Source organism: Siniperca chuatsi, linkage group LG8 (assembly GCF_020085105.1).
Source record: "Siniperca chuatsi isolate FFG_IHB_CAS linkage group LG8, ASM2008510v1, whole genome shotgun sequence".
Lineage (NCBI taxonomy): Eukaryota > Metazoa > Chordata > Actinopteri > Centrarchiformes > Sinipercidae > Siniperca > Siniperca chuatsi.
This window is the reverse complement of record NC_058049.1, coordinates 16,000,595-16,024,162: the sequence shown is the minus strand read 5'-3', so window position 1 is coordinate 16,024,162 and position 23,568 is coordinate 16,000,595. Positions and strand designations below refer to the sequence as shown.

Sequence of the window (23,568 nt, the reverse complement as noted above, 5' to 3'; positions counted from 1 at the left end):
ATATCGTTTCTTCACAATTTCTGGATCGTATGCCCTTGTAATGAGGGGGAAATTACTGCCCAGTAAGCATTTAGTCATTTGTAGGTGAAAAGACGTCTTTCATGGCATTGTGTGTTCCCTTTATCTCTTAAAATTTGAGAGTAGCAGTAATCAGAGTTTGAATGTGTATGTGTAGTACTTTTTAAAATCACAAGCTGACCAAACAGGTATTCTTAAGCGACAAACAAAATGTTGAACCAGGCATTTTAATGCATTTCAAGCAACTGTTGTAAATGTGATGTTGATTGTCAGCTTTGATTCTGTTTTAGATTTTCTTAATTGATGAAAAACTAAACACTTAATATGCAGATAAATAAGCAGAAGCTCCTTTTTATATGCAGATTACTGTGAGTATTGGTGTGGCCCTCAGACATTGCCTAAATACCACATATGCCTTGGATATCATAGTTACATGTATTTGTTGTTAACCACGGAGTGATTCTCAGAAAAAATAAAATAGCTTCCTATTTTATATTGAGTAAATGTAAAAATGAGATACGAGTAGCCTATATTGTAGGCCTCATGATGTTTAATATTGGAACAAGTGTTTGCCATTGTGAGTTTATAAATGTTGTAATATATCCTTTATCACTTGAAACGTAAGACCAGAATTATCTTTCATGTTCACTGATCAGTCCGTCTTATTGATACTTTATGAACAGAAATGTTAAATGAGAGAAATCTTTGGGTGTACTCCTAGCCGTTGAAACTCTGTCCATGGTGCTGAATGGTGTTTTCTGATATGCGCCTATTAAACCAAACCCAAAACATCTCAGTAAAATAATTTCCCTTTGCGTCTTAACGTTGAAGTATGGCATTCGAGTGCTGATTATGGCAGCAACTGTGGCATTTTATGTTGGGCTAGTGTTTGTTTATTTGTAATATTCCAAATAAACTCACGGCGTCGCTGCTCACTCGCGGATATGAGGAGTTTCATTTCTCCACCCACTGCAAAAGGAGTAATTCTAGCATTAAAACCAGAGCTGCCATTGTCGTAGGAGCGGCGTACCTTAAATTTACCATTACGTTTTAGTTTTATCATTGACAAGGTATATTTGCCTGTCCTTACCATCTTTCGGGAATAACAATGGACCTCAAAGGACAGTCGTTGCTGCGTTTTGTCTGCGGCTTTGCTGTCTTCGTCCACATCACCACAGCAGACCTCAGCTATTCTGTTCCGGAGGAGATGAGACCCGGATCCATTGTTGGAAATATCGCCAGGGATCTCGGCCTGGAAGTAGGGAAATTGTTCACTCGTAAAGCCCGAACTGATACCGAGGAAAGCTATCAGCACTACTGCGATATTGATCTGAAAACGGGAAATTTTCTCATCAGGGAAAGGGTTGACAGAGAGGAGCTGTGTGGGGAGAAGGTGTCGTGTATGCTTCAGTTCGAGTTAGTCCTAGAGAGCCCTTTGGAGCTGCACCGCATATCACTGCTCATCCAGGATGTAAACGACAATTCACCCGTTTTTCCAAAGGATACAATTAAACTGGAAATAAGAGAATCGGCCATCAAAGGAGCTCGATATCGTGTTAGCGAAGCACATGACGCTGACATCGGACAAAATACAGTTAAACAATACAGTTTACAAAAGAATGAGCACTTTGTTTTATCTGTACGAGACGATACTGATGGATCTAAGAACGTCGAGTTGGTGTTAGACAAAGAGCTAGACCGTGAAAAGGAACACGATTTAAATTTCGTGCTGATTGCCGTTGATGGTGGCAACCCACAAAGATCAGGAACAACCAATATACACGTGACTGTACTGGATGCTAATGATAACGCCCCAGTGTTTGACCAAGCCTTTTACAAAGCCAGTCTACCTGAAAACTCTGCGCTTGATACTGTAGTTGTCACAGTAAGTGCTACTGATGCAGATGAGGGAGTCAATGGGGAGGTGGTGTATGAATTTAGCCGCATCTCAGAAAGGGCTAAAAAGGTTTTCTCACTGAACAGTAAAACTGGAGAGATAAAAGTAATTGGACCACTTGATTTCGAGAGTAATTCTAAATATGAAATGCGCATCGATGCCAAAGATGGTTATGGACTTTCATCTGATTCCAAAGTAATGATTGATATCACTGATGTCAATGACAACGCACCAGTGATATATATGAAATCCTTGATGAACCCCATAGGGGAGAACGTGTCACCTGGTACAGAGGTGGGCATCATTAACGTGCAGGACAGAGACTCTGAGAGTAACAGACAGGTCCGCTGCTCCATTCAGCAAGGCGCCCCCTTTAAGTTGGTTCCTTCAATTAAAAACTATTATTCTCTGGTGACCACAGGACACCTGGACCGTGAACTAGTGTCTGATTACAACATTACAATCACTGCCGCTGACGAGGGCTCTCCACCTCTGTCCTCCTCTAAAACTGTTGAGTTGTCTGTAGCAGACATCAACGACAACCCACCGGTGTTTGAGGAGCAGTCCTACAGCGCACATATGGCTGAAAATAACAAACCTGGCTCCACTTTATGTTCCGTTACTGCTCGAGACCCCGACTGGAGACAAAACGGCACCGTGATTTATTCTCTGTTAGCCGGTGAGGTGAACGGTGCCCCGGTGTCCTCCTATCTGTCTGTTAACGGAGACACGGGGGTGATCCACGCTGTGAGGTCGTTTGATTATGAACAATTGAGGAGTTTCAAAGTCCACGTGATGGCCAGAGACAACGGTTCTCCTCCGCTCAGCAGCAACGTGACCGTCAGTGTCTTCATATCGGACGTGAACGACAACTCTCCTCAGATACTGTACCCCGCCCCGGAGGGCAACTCCTTCATGACCGAGCTGGTCCCCAAAGCTGCACACGGAGGCTCTCTGGTGTCCAAAGTGATAGCGGTGGACGCGGACTCCGGACAGAACGCCTGGCTGTCCTATCACATAGTCAAATCCACTGATCCGGGACTTTTCACTATCGGTGTCCACAGCGGAGAGATCAGGACACAGCGGGACATTTCTGAGTCTGACAGCATGAAACAGAACCTTATTGTGGCAGTGAAAGATAACGGACAGCCCTCTCTCTCTGCCACCTGTTCCATGTATTTACTTATTTCTGATAACTTGGCTGAGGTGCCAGAACTGAAGGATATTTCTTACGATGAGAAGAACTCCAAGCTAACCTCATACCTGATCATCGCGCTGGTGTCTGTGTCCACCTTTTTTCTGACCTTCATTATCATCATCCTGGGTGTGAGGTTTTGTCGCAGGAGAAAGCCCAGACTGTTGTTTGATGGAGCAGTCGCCATCCCCAGCGCGTATCTCCCTCCTAATTACGCAGACGTTGACGGCACAGGAACTTTACGCAGCACTTACAATTATGACGCCTACCTGACAACGGGTTCTAGAACCAGTGACTTCAAGTTCGTGACATCTTACAATGACAACACACTGCCTGCTGACCAGACTCTGAGGAAAAGTCCGACAGACTTTGCTGAAGCGTTTGGGGCATCACAGGATTCACTGGAGGTAGGCTTCATACGGAGTTGCAATTAATAGGTATCCATTGTGCTGTTTTATTGTATATATTAATTTCTGGCATATTTTTGCTTTCATGAAAATCGCTTTTCGCAAAAATATCAATTATTATTCATTAAGTAAAAAAATTCTTAATGCTTGCCTACTTTGTCAATAATTTCAGGGTATTTGTTCGGATTGGCTAAACCTTTTTTAATTCAAACCACTAGTATAACAATTAATCAAAGAATTTTGTGAGGAGAATTTAGGTTTCTGCTAAATGTAAGCCCTCAGTTTTGTTTTAACGTCCGTCGCTGTCCATGGCCCTTTTAATCTGTGAAATCATACTGTCAGTGAATCAGACCTTGGTTGTGTAACTACAGAAAATAATTGTAATGCTGTGTTTTTGTACATCTTTTACGTGAATATGGTTGGCTTTGCATATTACAGTTATTTCTTTACGTAAGCAACTATTCATAGTCCAGTATTTTGGTAGATTTAGGACAACATTCTGCGTTTGGATGTACACAGGGACTAGAAACTTACATCCGTCTTACATTGCAACCGGATCCAACAGTCGTAAAATTCTACCTCTCTGCCCAGTAGTTTTAACGTGCTGTTACTGTGCCGGAGAAGTGTAGATTCAACTCTATTGTGATATTTTAGGTTGCTGTTTCCGGTGGTCTTGCATTCGATTGGAATATATTGTAAGGTATTTCAAATAGTTTTCGCTTAGACTCATATAAAAGAGAAGCACATAATTGTAGAAACACTTGTTGATATTATGCAGTCTAATACAACACCATCCTAATGCACAGCCTGAAAACATACAGAGAAATGAGTGGACACCATAACAACTTAATTGACTGAAAGTGTCTTACTTATGAAAGGACTTTTGTATTACCTTGCATTACATCAAAAGGATTTTTGTACTTTTGCGGTTCTTCAGTGTGTATTCTGTCTTGAAAAGCTCATCTGGCCCTTCATGTTGTCCGTCCGTCTGTCTGTCTGTCCGAGGTATCTTCAGATGGATTGAGTTGCATGTACTGTATTAACAACCTGCAGGGTGACTGTATTTTGTAATCTTTCCGACATGCTGTGAGTGTCGCTGTCTACCAATCGAAAAGTGTAATAGGCTGCATATGAAATCGTCAGGCGTCTCCACCCACACTTTTCCTGCTCATTGTTTGACATTACACTATTTGTCTTGAATCGCTCACAGATGTACACAATCCTGTGTGTTTGTGAGGGATCCTAATCACGTCATTATTATTGTTGATTCATTTTGATTGCTGAAAGATGGCATATTACGGATTCCCAGTGAACCTTTTCTGCAGCTCACTTTTGTTATTTTTAGGACTACAGCTCTCTTATGGCGATGTGAGCTATTCTTTTCCGGAGGAAATGAAACGCGGATCAGTGATTGGAAATATAGCCAAGGATCTTGGGCTTCAAGTAAGCAGACTTCCACCTCGGAAGGCTCGAATTGTCCTCGAAGGAAACCGTAAAAGTTACTGCGAGATAAACATTAATACCGGAGAATTGGTCGTTGCTGATCGGATTGACCGAGAGGAGCTTTGTGGATCGAAGATTTCATGTATTTTGAAATGTGAATTGGTACTTGAGGATCCACTCGAATCGCATCGGATATCTTTGCAAATTCAGGATGTAAATGACAATCCACCAATTTTTGTTAAGGATGCCGTTAAACTGGAAATAAGTGAATCAGCTTCCAAAGGCTCTCGCTATAGAATAAATGCGGCACGCGATGCAGACATAGCACAAAACGCTGTGCAAAACTATATTTTGCAAAAAAACAATTATTTTACTGTAAATGTATTAACTAATTCTGTTGGTACAAAATACAGTGAGGTCATATTAGACAGAGAATTAGACCGCGAGGAACAGCAAGAGGTGACCTTATTGCTGACAGCCGTCGATGGTGGCAGCCCACAGAGATCAGGTACCGCAGTCATACAAATCACTGTGCTGGATGCTAATGATAACGCCCCAGTGTTCAGCCAGGCCGTTTATAAAGCCAGTCTGCCTGAAAACTCTCCTTTAGAGACTGTAGTAGTGACAGTCAGTGCTAATGATGCAGACGAAGGTGTGAACGGTAAAGTAACATATGAATTCAGTGGAATAAGTGATTTCGCAAAGCAAATATTTTCATTAAATGAATATACTGGAGAAATTATATTAGCAAAAAATGTTGACTATGAAGAAGAAACAAAAATCGAAATGCTAATTGAGGGAAAAGATGGCCATGGTCTTTCCTCAGAAACAAAGGTAGTAATAGATATAACTGACGTGAATGACAATGCCCCAGTGATACATATTAATTCATTAGCAAACCCCATACCTGAGAACGTGCCACCTGGTACAGAGGTGGGCATCATTAACGTGCAGGACAGAGACTCTGAGAGTAACAGACAGGTCCGCTGCTGCATTCAGCAAGGCGCCCCCTTTAAGTTGGTTCCTTCAATTAAAAACTATTATTCTCTGGTGACCACAGGACACCTGGACCGTGAACTAGTGTCTGATTACAACATTACAATCACTGCCACTGACGAGGGCTCTCCACCTCTGTCCTCCTCTAAAACTGTTCAGTTGTCTGTAGCAGACATCAACGACAACCCACCGGTGTTTGAGGAGCAGTCCTACAGCGCATATGTGGCTGAAAATAACAAACCTGGCTCCACTTTATGTTCCGTTACTGCTCGAGACCCCGACTGGAGACAAAACGGCACCGTGATTTATTCTCTGTTAGCCGGTGAGGTGAACGGTGCCCCGGTGTCCTCCTATCTGTCTGTTAACGGAGACACGGGGGTGATCCACGTTGTGAGGTCGTTTGATTATGAACAGTTGAGGAGTTTCAAAGTCCACGTGATGGCGAGAGACAACGGTTCTCCTCCGCTCAGCAGCAACGTGACCGTCAGTGTCTTCATATCGGACGTGAACGACAACTCTCCTCAGATACTGTACCCCGCCCCGGAGGGCAACTCCTTCATGACCGAGCTGGTCCCCAAAGCTGCACACGGAGGCTCTCTGGTGTCCAAAGTGATAGCGGTGGACGCGGACTCCGGACAGAACGCCTGGCTGTCCTATCACATAGTCAAATCCACTGACCCGGGACTTTTCACTATCGGTGTCCACAGCGGAGAGATCAGGACACAGCGGGACATTTCTGAGTCTGACAGCATGAAACAGAACCTTATTGTAGCAGTGAAAGATAACGGACAGCCCTCTCTCTCTGCCACCTGTTCCATGTATTTACTTATTTCTGATAACTTGGCTGAGGTGCCAGAACTGAAGGATATTTCTTACGATGAGAAGAACTCCAAGCTAACCTCATACCTGATCATCGCGCTGGTGTCTGTGTCCACTTTTTTTCTGACCTTCATTATCATCATCCTGGGTGTGAGGTTTTGTCGCAGGAGAAAGCCCAGACTGTTGTTTGATGGAGCAGTCGCCATCCCCAGCGCGTGTCTCCCTCCTAATTACGCAGACGTTGAGGGCACAGGAACTTTACGCAGCACTTACAATTATGACGCCTACCTGACAACGGGTTCTAGAACCAGTGACTTCAAGTTCGTGACATCTTACAATGACAACACACTGCCTGCTGACCAGACTCTGAGGAAAAGTCCAACTGACTTTGCTGCAGCGTTTGGAGATTGTGATGACTCTCCAAAGGTAGGAACAGTTGTCACATCTCGTTTACCTTTTTACACCTTAATGATCCCGCCAATACCCTTATAGTTGTACCCTTAAGGGTACTATATAATTTGTATTTGCCTTTCTTGTCGTTTTTCTTACTACGATTTTTGACAATTTAACATGCCTGTGAGTTAAGTCATTTGACGTTAAACGACACTACAAGCTTAGTTTCCCTTGTTTCTAAATTCACATTGAGCATAAAAATGCATGATGAGTTTATTGTGGAGTTCTTCCACTCTTCTATGCCGATATTCATAATTCTGTTGTCATTCAAGTAGAGGCTGTTGATCTTTTTCTTCGTATCCTTTCCCCAAAACTGGTCTATATGTTAACACAGCATCGGAGTCTCTGCCTGTGTATTTTGGGTAGAGCTGCAGCTTTCTCTTTGTGTCTCTGTCCTTGGTGCTGAACCTCGCTGTTGCTCTTGATGTATTTTCATCTGCAACATACCTCTGTGTTGTATTTTTTCACATTTTCAGCATTTTAGATTAATTTCACTTACAAATTTGAGACATGTCTGTCCCATTTTGTAATTAACATTCGGGCTCTGTATTACAGTTATAGTTTTTGTGATTGGGAACATACATTTTGAGGGGTTCCAACGTGTGTAACAATTAATGTTGTTGGCCAAAGGCTGTGGAGTTGAGATGTTTGATGTCATTTTATGTTAATCAAAAATTAGGAGGGTCGTTTCCTTAGGGCTCTGCCCTTTTTACCATGTGGGCACACACACTCAGACTCCTCGTGTCTCTCTCCATGATGCTGAATACAGTTTTATCTCGAGCCGAATCTTAGCGGCAATGTGCCATACGTGTATTTTCTGTGTATGTATTCAGAAAATACAAACATATAGCCACATTGTAGTATGATGTATGACAAATTTTTGTGTAAAAATCCACCATATCTCTCTAATACAGTATTTATGATTTAATTTTAAAGTTGTTGTTGCTGTTTTTTTACCATAAATGGAAAAAACAAAACAAAATGTATTCTCAACTTCTAAGCTTAGGCATTTCTTAAACTGTGGTGTTATGTTTTTCTAGGACTAATGAGGTTCTTTGTAAGGCTTTCTCTTTTAAATCATGTTGTATAGAAAATAATACAAAAAAGTACTCAAGGTGCCAGCTTAGACTAATAAAGGAGATTGCACGTTCACTCCCCACCCATTTATGTCAACAAATATTAAGCCTGTTTCTATAATTGTGCAGCAGACTAAAAGCGCTTCACAGTCCAACGGTTTTTGTATATTTGAGGAAGACACGAATGCATCGTTGATAAATCTTGTGGCAAATTTAAATGTGTAGTGTTCTTTTACTTGTTACTGAGGATAACAACGTTCACTACTACGGCGTATAAAGCAAATCTGCCTGAAAACTCTCCTCTGGATACATTGGTGATCACAGTGAGTGCAACTGATGCAGCTTATGGTTATGTTACTTATGGTCTTAACCATGTTTCAAATCACAATAGCAACGTGTTTTCTTTACACCCTAAAACTGGAGAGGTGAGAGTGGCTGGAGCTATTGATCATGAAAAATCTTCATTATATGAAATGCAGATAAGCGTAAAAGATGGTGTGGTATAAGCAACGTTAATAATTGAGATTACAGATATGAATGACAAGGCACCGGTTATATATCTGAAATCACTGTCTGACTCCATACTGCTGATGCATTTGCAGATTATGATGGTTCTCTTGAGGTAGGAACACATTTTATTTTACTAAACCTGTGATCAACATCCTCACTTAACCATTCTGCAGTTTTATTTTTTGCTTTTTTCAGTATCATTGTTCTTTTCTGCGATTGTGATTAAATAGACGTTTCAAGGATTTTCTTTAAAATTCACAATGATGCTTAAAGGAATTTAGATTTCAGCTTCATGTCATAATGTTATTTTGTGATCTTATCTCACTTTAAAAGTATCTGCTCACATGATTGCCCTTCATGCTATAGTAAAGTAAAACCATTTAGTTTACTTTCCTTTTACTCTGTCCTTGGTGCTGATCTCCGTTTGATACTTGATGCATTTACTGGGCTAATTTACCTCTCTCTCTTATTTTGTTGTCATTTTTCTCCTGTTTGAGTTTCATGTTGGTGAATTTGCTTTGATATTGCATGTTCTAAATGATGTGTCTAAAGTTTGACATACCAAACATTTTTGAAAACATAGGGTTCTTTCAGAGAAACACTTTGAATGTTTTCAAGTTGAACTTTTGTGTTGTTGTTTTTTTTTACATCGCAAGGGGGACAAAATAATATTGTGTTGCTCATCAGGGTAGATTCAAGCATTCATACAAAGTTCTTTGGGAGAGAAATATGTGTTGGATGTTTTTGTCTTATCTAAGTTGTCAATATTCTTTTGAGACAATCAATAGATCTGTGTGTCAGTGTAGTGAATTAACACTGAGTACAAATCTGTTGGTGATATGGTTGAAAGCGCACAGCACTTCAGTCTACAGTCTGTAACAGTCAAATGATGGCTCAGTAGGTTTAATCTCATTGATTAAAATGCTTAAATATTTTTTCCTCACATGCTTTTAATCTGCACAGTTACAAGGTAAAGTGTTTGTATATGATTAGACCACAGAAGGTATACCAGAAGATATTTAACCACATTGTCCTCTATTTTACTTGATCCTATCTTAGCCCAATAAGGTGGAAATGGAACGAAAGTGCAGCAAGGGAGAAAGAAATATGACCACTGTTTCATGAATGAGGTACAGACAAAACATGTTTGGAACATCAGTTTAGCTTTTCAGGACGCAGTACAGATTTGAGATAAAATGAAACATCTACAGAAATCTAAAATGAAAGTGTTCCCCGCTAAGTTTCTGTGCTGTGTCTAAAGTTTGACATACCAAACATTTTTTGAAAACATAGGGTTCTTTCAGAGAAACACTTTGAATGTTTTCAAGTTGAGTTTTCAAGTTGAACTTTTGTGTTGTTGTTTTTTTTTTACATCACAAGGGGGACAAAGCCGTCTTGTATAAGTGTAAGGTAATCCTAAAATGGTAAAGCTATTATTATTATTATTATTATTATTATTATTATTATTATTATTATTATTATTATTATTATTATCATTATTGCCCTTTTGATTAACAAGGTTCTCTGAAGGGCTCTATGTGTAAACCAGCCAAAATCATAAATCGCCTTGTTATGCCTAACCAAATACTCATGGTGTCAGTGTGTACCAGCAAACGAGAAGGCACGGTCATTCTCCACCCTTCTGTCTCAACCAATTTAAAACCTGACTCTGCTGTTGTACCGCAGTTGACAAAAATGGTTGGTGATATTATCGCAGTGTGAAGATTTTGTATATTGCAGGAAGTCACGGATTTGATATAGTTTGCTATACTTAGTAGTGGTCTTTCTCGCAGTAACAATGGGATACAGCAGATTTGCGCTGCTCTGCGGCCTTGCTTGTATTTTTCTTGCCCTCCACTCCGTCTCTGGAGACGTGAGCTACTCTATCCCGGAGGAGATGAAACGTGGATCTGTAATTGGAAATATCGCTAAGGATCTGGGACTTGATTTGGGCAGATTGTCCGCTCGCAAGGCCCGTATCGATACTGAGGACAACAACGTCCAGTACTCCGGTGTTAACCTCAATACCGGAGACTTGATCGTACAAGAGAGGATTGACAGAGAAGGGCTTTGTGCGAAAAAGGCATCATGTGTTCTAAAACAGGAACTCGTACTGGAAAACCCTTTAGAGCTGCACCGTATTAGTATCCGCGTTCAAGATATCAATGACAATTCACCGCAGTTTAAAGAGGAGTCACTTAAAATTGAAATTCAGGAATCGGCGGACAAAGGTGCACGGTTTCTTCTTGGGGAAGCACACGATGGAGACATCGGAGAAAATGCTGTTCAGGGCTACTCACTTGAGCAGAATGATCATTTCAAATTAAATGTAAACACGAAAGCAGGTGGACGGAAATACGGTGAATTAATCTTAGACAAAGAGTTAGACAGAGAGGAGAAAAGGGAGATCATGTTATTGCTTACCGCAGTCGATGGTGGCTCTCCTCAGAGATCAGGCACTGTAGTCATACACGTCACTGTCCTGGATGCTAATGATAATGTACCAGTGTTTAGCCAGACCGTCTATAAAGCAAGTCTGCCTGAAAACGCTCCGCTGGATACAGTGGTGATCACAGTGAGTGCAACTGATGCAGACGAAGGTTTAAATAGCGAAATTACCTATGGATTTGATCATGTTTCCGATGAAAATAACAACGTGTTTTCCTTACACTCTAAAACGGGGGAGGTGAGAGTAGCTGGAGCTATTGATTATGAGAAAGTGTCATCCTATGAAATGCAGATCAGCGCCAAAGATGGTCTGGGATTAGTTACATACGCAACGTTAATAATTGAGATTACTGATATGAATGACAACGCCCCAGTGATATATCTAAAATCACTCACCAACCCCATACCTGAGAACGTGCCACCTGGTACAGAGGTGGGCATCATTAACGTGCAGGACAGAGACTCTGAGAGTAACAGACAGGTCCGCTGCTCCATTCAGCAAGGCGCCCCCTTTAAGTTGGTTCCTTCAATTAAAAACTATTATTCTCTGGTGACCACAGGACACCTGGACCGTGAACTAGTGTCTGATTACAACATTACAATCACTGCCACTGACGAGGGCTCTCCACCTCTGTCCTCCTCTAAAACTGTTGAGTTGTCTGTAGCAGACATCAACGACAACCCACCGGTGTTTGACGAGCAGTCCTACAGCGCATATGTGGCTGAAAATAACAAACCTGGCTCCACTTTATGTTCCGTTACTGCTCGAGACCCCGACTGGAGACAAAACGGCACCGTGATTTATTCTCTGTTAGCCGGTGAGGTGAACGGTGGCCCGGTGTCCTCCTATCTGTCTGTTAACGGAGACACGGGGGTGATCCACGCTGTGAGGTCGTTTGACTATGAACAGTTGAGGAGTTTCAAAGTCCACGTGATGGCGAGAGACAACGGTTCTCCTCCGCTCAGCAGCAACGTGACCGTCAGTGTCTTCATATCGGACGTGAACGACAACGCTCCTCAGATACTGTACCCCGCCCCGGAGGGCAACTCCTTCATGACCGAGCTGGTCCCCAAAGCTGCACACGGAGGCTCTCTGGTGTCCAAAGTGATAGCGGTGGACGCGGACTCCGGACAGAACGCCTGGCTGTCCTATCACATAGTCAAATCCACTGATCCGGGACTTTTCACTATCGGTGTCCACAGCGGAGAGATCAGGACACAGCGGGACATTTCTGAGTCTGACAGCATGAAACAGAACCTTATTGTGGCAGTGAAAGATAACGGACAGCCCTCTCTCTCTGCCACCTGTTCCATGTATTTACTTATTTCTGATAACTTGGCTGAGGTGCCAGAACTGAAGGATATTTCTTACGATGAGAAGAACTCCAAGCTAACCTCATACCTGATCATCGCGCTGGTGTCTGTGTCCACTTTTTTTCTGACCTTCATTATCATCATCCTGGGTGTGAGGTTTTGTCGCAGGAGAAAGCCCAGACTGTTGTTTGATGGAGCAGTCGCCATCCCCAGCGCGTATCTCCCTCCTAATTACGCAGACGTTGACGGCACAGGAACTTTACGCAGCACTTACAATTATGACGCCTACTTGACAACGGGTTCTAGAACCAGTGACTTCAAGTTCGTATCATCTTACAATGACAACACACTGCCTGCTGACCAGACTCTGAGGAAAAGTCCAACAGAGTTTGCTGAAGCGTTTGGAGATTCTTTGGAGGCTCCAGAGGTAGGCGCATGTGCTTGTTTTAAACGGAGTGAAATCCCTAAATTTGTGTGGAGTTTTTAGACGAAATCAAATTCAAATCAGCTTTGGTTACATTACTTGTACACCACTTTTATTCTGTAGTTAGTAGTTACTTTATGGTGTGGACTGATACAGAAAAACATGTTAGTGATTGCCCATCAGGACATTTGTTTATTTGAGCCTAAACTGCCTTTTTGAAACTTTTTAAACTTAATTGTATATATTTCTAAAAACATCAACATAAAATGTTAAACATTTGATTTTCTGTGCAAATGCTTGTTAACACCTTTCTAGGGATATGCGTCAATTTTATCAAAATATATTACGATTTTTGGTTTAAGTCTACACTTTGTGCCTCCAAGCTGGATTTTCCGATGCAGAAAAAAAAGTTCTCCAAAGGTATAGGATAATTTTCTTCCCACACTTGTAGTCCCACATTTATGATGTCATGCGTGTGTAATCATCGAAATGCTTAACTTAATTTTCAATATTGTATTTGAACGTCACACTGCTTCCTGCATGTTCACTTGACATTACCACTGAAGGTAAGTCGGTCCATCAGAATTTGTTTATATAGACTTAACAAGTACGAGATTGGGCTCACATTGAAACTTCCCGCTGGGTACGTAGCATTAATCTGAATGAGGTGCAGTCAGCGCCGATAACTTTCGTGGAGACCAGTGATTGGCGTGAAGACCGCATTCTTCTATTACCCCTAACCTAGAGTGGTGGTAAAATAGATAAAGAAACAGTACCAAATTGATTAGGCCATGCAAATCACTACGTTTTTATGGATCCATCATATTCTTCAGCTCCCTATTAGTCATTTCATCCTTCATTGTCGCCATTGTAGCCCACATTTCTCTCAAAGAACCCGTGGAATACTAGATATTTTTATCAAATGATATATTGAATTACGTTCAGAAATAAGACCACAGTTTCGTTATTATTACTTTCATTTTGCAGTTTGGTCTTCTTCTGAGACTGTGATAATTATAGGCCCTGGTACATGGTGCGCGTTACATTATACTGTGGTATCTATCCATGGTGCTGAAACCAACTCAACCCTTACAGATCCCTACTCTCGTCACTGCTTTACAATAAAAGCAGTTTTACGGAGGTAAATACACTGGCATTTACAACAGAAAACTCCCACCTACATGTTTTATTGGTCATTTATTTATGGTTGAACATGACTGCAGCCTGGCCTATTTTTTGGCTTTCTCATCAGAGTATTCAATTATTTAAATCTTTTGTAATACCTACAATTTGCTCAAAGTGTCGCTGTCCACCAGCTTTACTTAATGGTGCTGCATTATGTTACCCTACACGCTTGCACATTTCCAAATCACGATAGACTGTTCGTTGGTTAAAGCAGTGAAGTCGCATCATTTATAATCGGACTGCACTTGTTATTCTAAGAGGATTCCGGTTGGCTGGTTATTTTTATTTTACAAGTCTTGCTTGTGGTGGATTCGACTGTGGTCTTGCAGGAAAATGGGACACAAAGCGTTTTCCGTGTTCGGCCTAGTTACCTCTTGGGGAGTATTTCTTCTGGCGCTGCAAACTGTCTGTGGAGATGTGGCATATTCATTTTTAGAGGAAATGAAACGCGGCTCAGTTGTTGGAAATATAGCGAAAGATATAGGAGTTGAGGTGAGCAAACTGGCTGCTCGAAAGGCTCGTATTGATGCAGACGGGAACAGCAAACTGTATTGTGATATTAATCTGAGTACTGGAGACATCATTGTTACCGACCGGATTGACAGAGAGGGGCTTTGTGGCAAAAAGGCATCTTGTGTTTTAAAACAGGAACTTGTTTTAGAGAACCCTTTAGAGCTGCACCGCATTAGTGTTCACGTTCAAGATATCAACGATAATTCACCACAGTTTAAAAAGAATACAATCAAATTTGAAATTAGGGAATCGGCTTCTAAAGGAAGTCGCTACCGTCTAGATGAGGCCCACGATGCAGATATCGGACAAAACGCTATCCAGGGATATAGTATCGAGGCAAACGAAAACTTCAGATTAAATGTCATTGCAAAAAGCGGAGGAGGAAAATACAGCGAGTTAGTTTTAGAGAAGGAGCTGGATAGAGAACAACAGCAAGAGCTAACGATTGTGCTTGTGGCAACAGACGGAGGCACACCTCAGAGATCAGGTACGGCAGGCATTCACGTCACGGTGCTGGATGCTAATGATAACGTCCCAGTGTTCAGCCAGGCCGTTTATAAAGCCAGTCTGCCTGAAAACTCTCCTTTAGATACTGTAGTGGTCACAGTAAGTGCAACTGATGCAGACGAGGGAATCAATGGAGAGGTGACGTATGAATTTGATCACATTTCAGATGAAAGTAATAACGTGTTTTCTCTTGATCAGACAACTGGTGAAGTGAAAGTATGTGGATCAATAGATTATGAGGAGTTGTCCGCCTACGAAATGCAAATTACAGCCACGGATGGTCTTGGATTAGTGTCATCCTCGACATTAATAATTGATATCACCGATGTCAATGACAACGCCCCTCTTACGTTCATTAAGTCACTGACAAATCCCATACCAGAAGACACCCCACCTGGTACAGAGGTGGGCATCATTAACGTGCAGGACAGAGACTCTGAGAGTAACAGACAGGTCCGCTGCTCCATTCAGCAAGGCGCCCCCTTTAAGTTGGTTCCTTCAATTAAAAACTATTATTCTCTGGTGACCACAGGGCACCTGGACCGTGAACTAGTGTCTGATTACAACATTACAATCACTGCCACTGACGAGGGCTCTCCACCTCTGTCCTCCTCTAAAACTGTTGAGTTATCTGTAGCAGACATCAACGACAACCCACCGGTGTTTGAGGAGCAGTCCTACAGCGCATATGTGGCTGAAAATAACAAACCTGGCTCCACTTTATGTTCCGTTACTGCTCGAGACCCCGACTGGAGACAAAACGGCACCGTGATTTATTCTCTGTTAGCCGGTGAGGTGAACGGTGCCCCGGTGTCCTCCTGTCTGTCTGTTAACGGAGACACGGGGTGATCCACGCTGTGAGGTCGTTTGATTATGAACAGTTGAGGAGTTTCAAAGTCCACGTGATGGCGAGAGACAACGGTTCTCCTCCGCTCAGCAGCAACGTGACCGTCAGTGTCTTCATATCGGACGTGAACGACAACTCTCCTCAGATACTGTACCCCGCCCCGGAGGGCAACTCCTTCATGACCGAGCTGGTCCCCAAAGCTGCACACGGAGGCTCTCTGGTGTCCAAAGTGATAGCGGTGGACGCGGACTCCGGACAGAACGCCTGGCTGTCCTATCACATAGTCAAATCCACTGATCCGGGACTTTTCACTATCGGTGTCCACAGCGGAGAGATCAGGACACAGCGGGACATTTCTGAGTCTGACAGCATGAAACAGAACCTTATTGTGGCAGTGAAAGATAACGGGCAGCCCTCTCTCTCTGCCACCTGTTCCATGTATTTACTTATTTCTGATAACTTGGCTGAGGTGCCAGAACTGAAGGATATTTCTTACGATGAGAAGAACTCCAAGCTAACCTCATACCTGATCATCGCGCTGGTGTCTGTGTCCACCTTTTTTCTGACCTTCATTATCATCATCCTGGGTGTGAGGTTTTGTCGCAGGAGAAAGCCCAGACTGTTGTTTGATGGAGCAGTCGCCATCCCCAGCGCGTATCTCCCTCCTAATTACGCAGACGTTGACGGCACAGGAACTTTACGCAGCACTTGCAATTATGACGCCTACCTGACAACGGGTTCTAGAACCAGTGACTTCAAGTTCGTGACATCTTACAATGACAACACACTGCCTGCTGACCAGACTCTGAGGAAAAGTCCAACAGACTTTGCTGAAGCGTTTGGAGAATGTGATGGTTCTCCTGTGGTAAGAGCATCAAATATTTGTTTTATCAAAAAGAAAAAAGCTCAGCAACCATTTGTGAATGGCAGTATAAAAGTAGCATTCATATATATATATATATATATATATATATATAATCATCCATGTAGAGGAGGTGACTAAAGTATTTTCCCACAGTGTAATTCAGGTACATTTTGGGAATTTGCCTTTCAAAACATTCAATATCAGAAATAAATGGGGAGAGGATGTTTTGTTTTTGTCCATCTTAGTTGTTTCAGTAACAGTTGTGCTGAATTCCCCAGGATTCCCAATTGTTCCCTGACACATTAGTAACTTATATCAGTGATCTTTTATCAGATTGTAAAATAGTGTCTGTATTTGCCTTTGGGGCTATCTTTATATCTATTTTGGTACTTGGACACACTTCAAGAAAGTAGTGTTTGTTGAGGTTTTTTATCATTGGCATATTTATTCACTCTTGATTTCGTTAATTCTCATAAAAGTTTTAGTTATTGTCACCATGGTTACAGGAATCACATGCCAGTCAAGTATTCCTTTTTAACGTTTCAAAATATTTTAATTGTTGATAATTTCCTTGCTTTTGCAGTAATTTAACTTTTAGAGGGAAAGTTTAAAAATGTATTTGTCTGCTTGTTGTTGTGGGTAAGATTGTTCAGATTTACTCTTTCTTTCCTTGGTCAAAGGAAATAACTCATAACAGATTGTAAATCATATTATGGCCTATACTTTTAGGGCTCTGGGTTATTGTCTGTCAGTTATGTTGTACAGCTTCTTCCTTCTTCCTGTACGATCCAACTACATACTCTACAGATTTGAGGAGTCTTCGTGTTTGATAAATCCCTGATTCGTTTCTCTGTATACCTTTGATGTCATTGTCATATTTACGGTTCCAGATAATATGCTACTGATTTCCTGTTTATGTATAAGCTAATTCATTTGCTGGTGTACCACTGATTATGAATTTGTTCCCAGTAACGGTTGCATTTTGCAGTAAAGTCCAGCTGTTTTCCCAACTTGTTGAATTTTGTAAATACTGAGGATCCTGTGTAAGGTTTTAATGGTGTTAAGCAAAGTGATTAGAATCTTGCAGTTAAACCAAACTTTGTTCTTTTTGTGCCCTTAATAACTTGTTCATTTTCCCTTGTTTCTTTTCTACACAGTAATGAAATGTAAGTTAAGAATAGTTTCCCATTAGGCTTAAATCATTCCTTACATTATTTAAACAATTTAGATGGTCATTTCTTTCACTCCTTCAATGTTTTTGCCATAGGCTGTCATTTTACTCACTCTTTACAAACAATTTGTTGCCAAATCAGTCGTCCTGGATAGCTGTCAGACCATTTCAAGAAACATTTAAGCACAGATTTATCCACTAAATGCTAAACATTATAGATATTTTGTTTAAGACAGGAATAGTAATGTTCAAATAAACCCGAGTCTATGTTTTCACACTTAAAAAGCAGTGCCCAATATGAGGTTCCCTTGTGAAATAATACTGTTGCTTTAGAAGTGCCCTTTATGTTTGAACCTCTTAACATGTGTTCAAGACATTTCAATACATCGTTTCCCCTATAAGTGAATGTCCTTTCCATATATGTTGTACAGACTTGCTGCTAGTGGAAGTATGCAGTTTCTAGATGAGACCCACGATGTCGCTATACACCAGCTGTAATAGATTGTGTGTTGATACCCACCCTGTGTTGTCGACGCATAATGTGAGTAAAGGTGCTGCAGTTGATCGTTCAGAGAGGCAGACTTGGTCTTGGATTGTGTTGATTTTGGTTCAAATCTTTAATCTTTTTGGCTCTGTTCCAGTACACCGACTAGGAAACGTTTACTGTTTCAGATCGGTGTCATGATGGCTATCACGGGACTCGCATTACCGAACTGTGCCGTTGCTTTACTGCTCTTCTCCTTGCATTTTGCCAGTGGAGATATTGGCTATTCTTTTCCGGAGGAGATGAGACGCGGATCCGTGATCGGAAATATCGCCAAAGACTTGGGTCTTGAAACAAGCAGACTATCCGGTCGAAAGGCCCGCATTGATACGGATGGAAGCGACAAACGTTATTGTGACATAAACCTCCGTAACGGGGATCTGACTGTTGCCAAGAGGATTGACAGAGAGGGCCTTTGTGGAGACAAAGCGTCCTGCGTTTTAAAACAAGAACTCATGTTAGAGAATCCATTAGAATTGCATCGAATTAGTCTGCACGTCCAGGATATAAATGATAACTCTCCGCAATTTAATAAAGAACTGATCAGTATAGATATAAGGGAATCAGCGGGCAAAGGTGCCCGTTTTCCAATAGAAGAAGCACATGACGCGGATGTAGGCAAATATTCAGTTCAGACTTACAACCTTCAAAGGAATGATAATTTTATTCTGGGAGTTGGAACTAATTCTGTGGAACTCGTTCTTAACAAAGAGCTTGACCGAGAAAAAGTAAAGGTAATCAATCTACTTCTTACAGCTCTGGATGGTGGTTCTCCCCAAAGGTCAGGTACTGTGGTCATTCACATCACTGTACTGGATGCTAATGATAACGTCCCAGTATTCAGCCAGGCCGTTTACAAGGCTAGTCTACCTGAAAACTCCCAACTAGGTACTGTCGTGCTGACAGTGAGTGCTACTGATGCAGACGAGGGACTAAATGGAGACGTTACGTATGCTTTTGGTCACATTTCAGAAGATATCAAGTCAATCTTTACCATAGATCATAAGACCGGTGATATAAAATTGACGACCACGGTTGATTTTGAAACAGCGTCATCGTTTGAACTGCGTGTCACAGCAAAAGATGGTTTGGGATTAACTTCTTACGCCAAAGTCATGATAGATGTTACTGATATTAATGACAACGCCCCGGTTATATATCTAAAATCACTCACCAACCCCATACCTGAGAACGTGCCACCTGGTACAGAGGTGGGCATCATTAACGTGCAGGACAGAGACTCTGAGAGTAACAGACAGGTCCGCTGCTCCATTCAGCAAGGCGCCCCCTTTAAGTTGGTTCCTTCAATTAAAAACTATTATTCTCTGGTGACCACAGGACACCTGGACCGTGAACTAGTGTCTGATTACAACATTACAATCACTGCCACTGACGAGGGCTCTCCACCTCTGTCCTCCTCTAAAACTGTTGAGTTATCTGTAGCAGACATCAACGACAACCCACCGGTGTTTGAGGAGCAGTCCTACAGCGCATATGTGGCTGAAAATAACAAACCTGGCTCCACTTTATGTTCCGTTACTGCTCGAGACCCCGACTGGAGACAAAACGGCACCGTGATTTATTCTCTGTTAGCCGGTGAGGTGAACGGTGGCCCGGTGTCCTCCTATCTGTCTGTTAACGGAGACACGGGGGTGATCCACGCTGTGAGGTCGTTTGACTATGAACAGTTGAGGAGTTTCAAAGTCCACGTGATGGCGAGAGACAACGGTTCTCCTCCGCTCAGCAGCAACGTGACCGTCAGTGTCTTCATATCGGACGTGAACGACAACTCTCCTCAGATACTGTACCCCGCCCCGGAGGGCAACTCCTTCATGACCGAGCTGGTCCCCAAAGCTGCACACGGAGGCTCTCTGGTGTCCAAAGTGATAGCGGTGGATGCGGACTCCGGACAGAACGCCTGGCTGTCCTATCATATAGTCAAATCCACTGATCCGGGACTTTTCACTATCGGTGTCCACAGCGGAGAGATCAGGACACAGCGGGACATTTCTGAGTCTGACAGCATGAAACAGAACCTTATTGTGGCAGTGAAAGATAACGGACAGCCCTCTCTCTCTGCCACCTGTTCCATGTATTTACTTATTTCTGATAACTTGGCTGAGGTGCCAGAACTGAAGGATATTTCTTACGATGAGAAGAACTCCAAGCTAACCTCATACCTGATCATCGCGCTGGTGTCTGTGTCCACCTTTTTTCTGACCTTCATTATCATCATCCTGGGTGTGAGGTTTTGTCGCAGGAGAAAGCCCAGACTGTTGTTTGATGGAGCAGTCGCCATCCCCAGCGCGTATCTCCCTCCTAATTACGCAGACGTTGACGGCACAGGAACTTTACGCAGCACTTACAATTATGACGCCTACCTGACAACGGGTTCTAGAACCAGTGACTTCAAGTTCGTGACATCTTACAATGACAACACACTGCCTGCTGACCAGACTCTGAGGAAAAGTCCGGCAGAGTTTGCTGAAGTATTTGGTCATTCAGAGGAGTCCCTAGAGGTAGGACTCAATATATTATAATTTTGTGATTCGTGATTAACCACTCTTCTTCCTTTTTAATTTAATTTGCCAACTACAGCTTTTATATAGGCATTTGGAGTTTTAGATGGTCTTCTGGAGTACTGTTTTGGTGCCATTTCGAAGTGACTATTTATTTAGTATATGTTTCCACATTAATCCAAATATGTTCTATCAATTATGTTTCCGTTCAAGGCATTTGGTAGATACAATTTTGGGCAGTCCACACCTGCTTGCCAAAGGTTGCATTGTTAAATCACTGAATGTTTGTTTTTGAAATTAAGTTGATTATTGAGTTGTATTGGCCTAATCAGCATCATCATGGTTTTAGTACAGAGGGAATAATTGTCATTTCATGTGTTATCTTACAAAATGTGTTTTTCAAGGCATTCCAGACTTAATGGCATGTCACAATATTGTTACAGTGCAATGATTTAAATGTTAAATTTCAGGAATTAAAAAAATATATTTATTCATTAATTGCTTTTATTTTATTTATTTACTTTACACTCTCCCAGATAAATTGTATTTGTCTGTTATCTATGGATTAGGATCAGTACTGTAGTTTAATCCTAAAGAATATCCAGAGATAACTGCACGGATGAACAAAGTATCGCAACCATATAAAGAGAGTTTAAACAGTGTGTACATGATCTCTGAATGATGTCTTCAGAAACATATTGTGTGTTTTACATATTGGGCTTCATTGTTGCAGTTATGCCGTTGCTAACAATATAAATGCACATAGGAAAGTATTACACTTAAGACTAGTTTGATTATGCCATTCCAACTTAAAGCCCTTACATGTAGAATTTGACATTTGATGACTTCCCAACCTTTGAATAGTAGCTTTGTGACAAAAGTTGCATACAATTTCAATGTATGATGATTGACATGGTTCTACCTCACTTCATAATCAGCTGTGTTTGCTGAACTTGTGTTAAGTCTTTGCTGTTTCTTTTTTGACTTAATGGGTTAATTTTAGAATTACAAAAACTATTTTTGCTGCCAACTATTTCCTTCAGCACAGCTATATTGAGCAAGCAGAGCAGTTTTTTGTACAGTGGCTTTGAAATGTGTTAGGTGGACACTTTCTTGATGCCCTATGCGTTTGTGTCCATACTGGCTGAGAAGCAAAGGTTCACTATAGGAGTATAGTTGTATGGAATAGTTGGTCTCTTCTTCATTGCAATACTATGGGTCAGTTATGTTTTCTAGTTATTCCAGCACTCAACTTTAACTATACATTATTATGCTGCAGACATAGTTAGCCATAAGACTGGACATCATTTGGACTCTCCGTGTATTTATTTGTCTGTATCATTTTCATGCTTCTAACAAGTGGAGTGATGATGGCCTAAGCCTGCTTTAGAGGCTTTGCCTTCACTGATTGTCTCATCTGGTGATTGGGTGAACTTTAACAAACTGCAGACTGCTGTTCAAAACTTGATCACAACATAAACTTATCCAAATTTGTTGGATAACACAATTTAGTTGAGACACTTGTTGCAGTTTGCTTGCAGTTGGCAATTAACATTGAGTTATATACAATAAGCTCTTGCCCTGGTGTGAAGTGAAGCACAACATGACTATCATGTAGAAATGAAACATGTGGGTACTTGAAGGACACCAGTGCTGTCACACTAATTTCTTAGGTTAGTACAACATTTTTGTAAACTGTGAAGTTATAATGTTACACCAGTATATCTATTTGGAAGATTTTCATCAATTATCTACACAGCAACTTTGTACATTATTGTACATTTTCATAGGATAATACACAGGTATAGGCATATATTGAGTGTGATAATGTTGTTTGTTGTTATTTTAGTTTGTTAAGGTGGTCTATTTAACATGTTCATAGAAATAATTGGTATATCCTTTAGATAGTACATTTTAACCCAATACATACTAAACAAGGGTTTGAGTTGTGCTTCTGATTTTGGTATTTTTGATGGATTTTAGAAGCATGTGTTTAATCAGTCTTCAACTTAAATCAATTATCTTCTTTTCCTACTGCACACATTTAAAAATCTAGCATATATTGAATATTTGAGCACTTTCAAACAAAAATGTTGGTGCTATCTTTCTCTGTGTTTCCCTTTTATCAAGTCTTTTCTCGCTTCTTTGCCTGTGATGCTAAATTGAGTCATGCTAGTCTCTAATCTGAAAGTCTTCTAAAGGGATGGTTGATACTTACTGAATGCTGTTTGTGTGTCATTGTTACTTAACCTTACTCTGTTTAGGTTTGGTTTATGGTTGAATTTTCTGTTACATTTTTCATGCCGTTAATCAGAGTATCAGTGCACACATTGTTTCATCTTTGAACTAAGTTGTGATGCCTTAGTCATTTTTTCAATGAATAATCGAATATAGCAATTAGTACTATGGAGTACAGT

At 41.4% G+C, this 23,568-nt stretch overlaps 2 protein-coding genes and 2 pseudogenes across 10 annotated transcripts in view; all 4 read left to right on the top strand.

Annotated features, from left to right (window-relative positions):
* LOC122880008 (protocadherin beta-16-like) overlaps window positions 1–10,183 on the top strand; it is a 34,694-nt gene extending 24,511 nt beyond the window's left edge. For all 3 annotated transcript variants that reach the window (XM_044204728.1, XM_044204727.1, XM_044204729.1), the window contains exon 4: window positions 4,863–10,183. In XM_044204728.1, coding sequence (XP_044060663.1) covers window positions 4,863–7,267 — 2,405 coding nt within the window. In that variant the 3' untranslated portion in view covers window positions 7,268–10,183. The remainder of the gene's footprint in view (window positions 1–4,862) is intronic.
* The window catches only part of LOC122879995 (protocadherin gamma-C5-like), a 251,973-nt gene that overhangs the window by 13,414 nt on the left and 214,991 nt on the right, over window positions 1–23,568 (top strand). The window contains exon 1 of one of the 7 annotated variants that reach the window (XM_044204700.1): window positions 1,027–3,517. The exons of 3 other annotated variants lie outside the window; for them this stretch is intronic. In XM_044204700.1, the coding sequence (XP_044060635.1) occupies window positions 1,127–3,517 (2,391 nt within the window). In that variant the 5' untranslated portion in view covers window positions 1,027–1,126. Of the gene's footprint in view, window positions 1–1,026; window positions 3,518–18,662; window positions 21,152–23,568 lie in introns of those variants that run through there. 3 more of the 7 variants (XM_044204712.1, XM_044204705.1, XM_044204714.1) reach the window with 3 other exon arrangements.
* The window catches only part of LOC122879994, a 120,527-nt pseudogene continuing 107,556 nt past the window's right edge, over window positions 10,598–23,568 (top strand).
* Window positions 14,261–23,568, top strand: part of LOC122880012 — a 184,261-nt pseudogene continuing 174,953 nt past the window's right edge.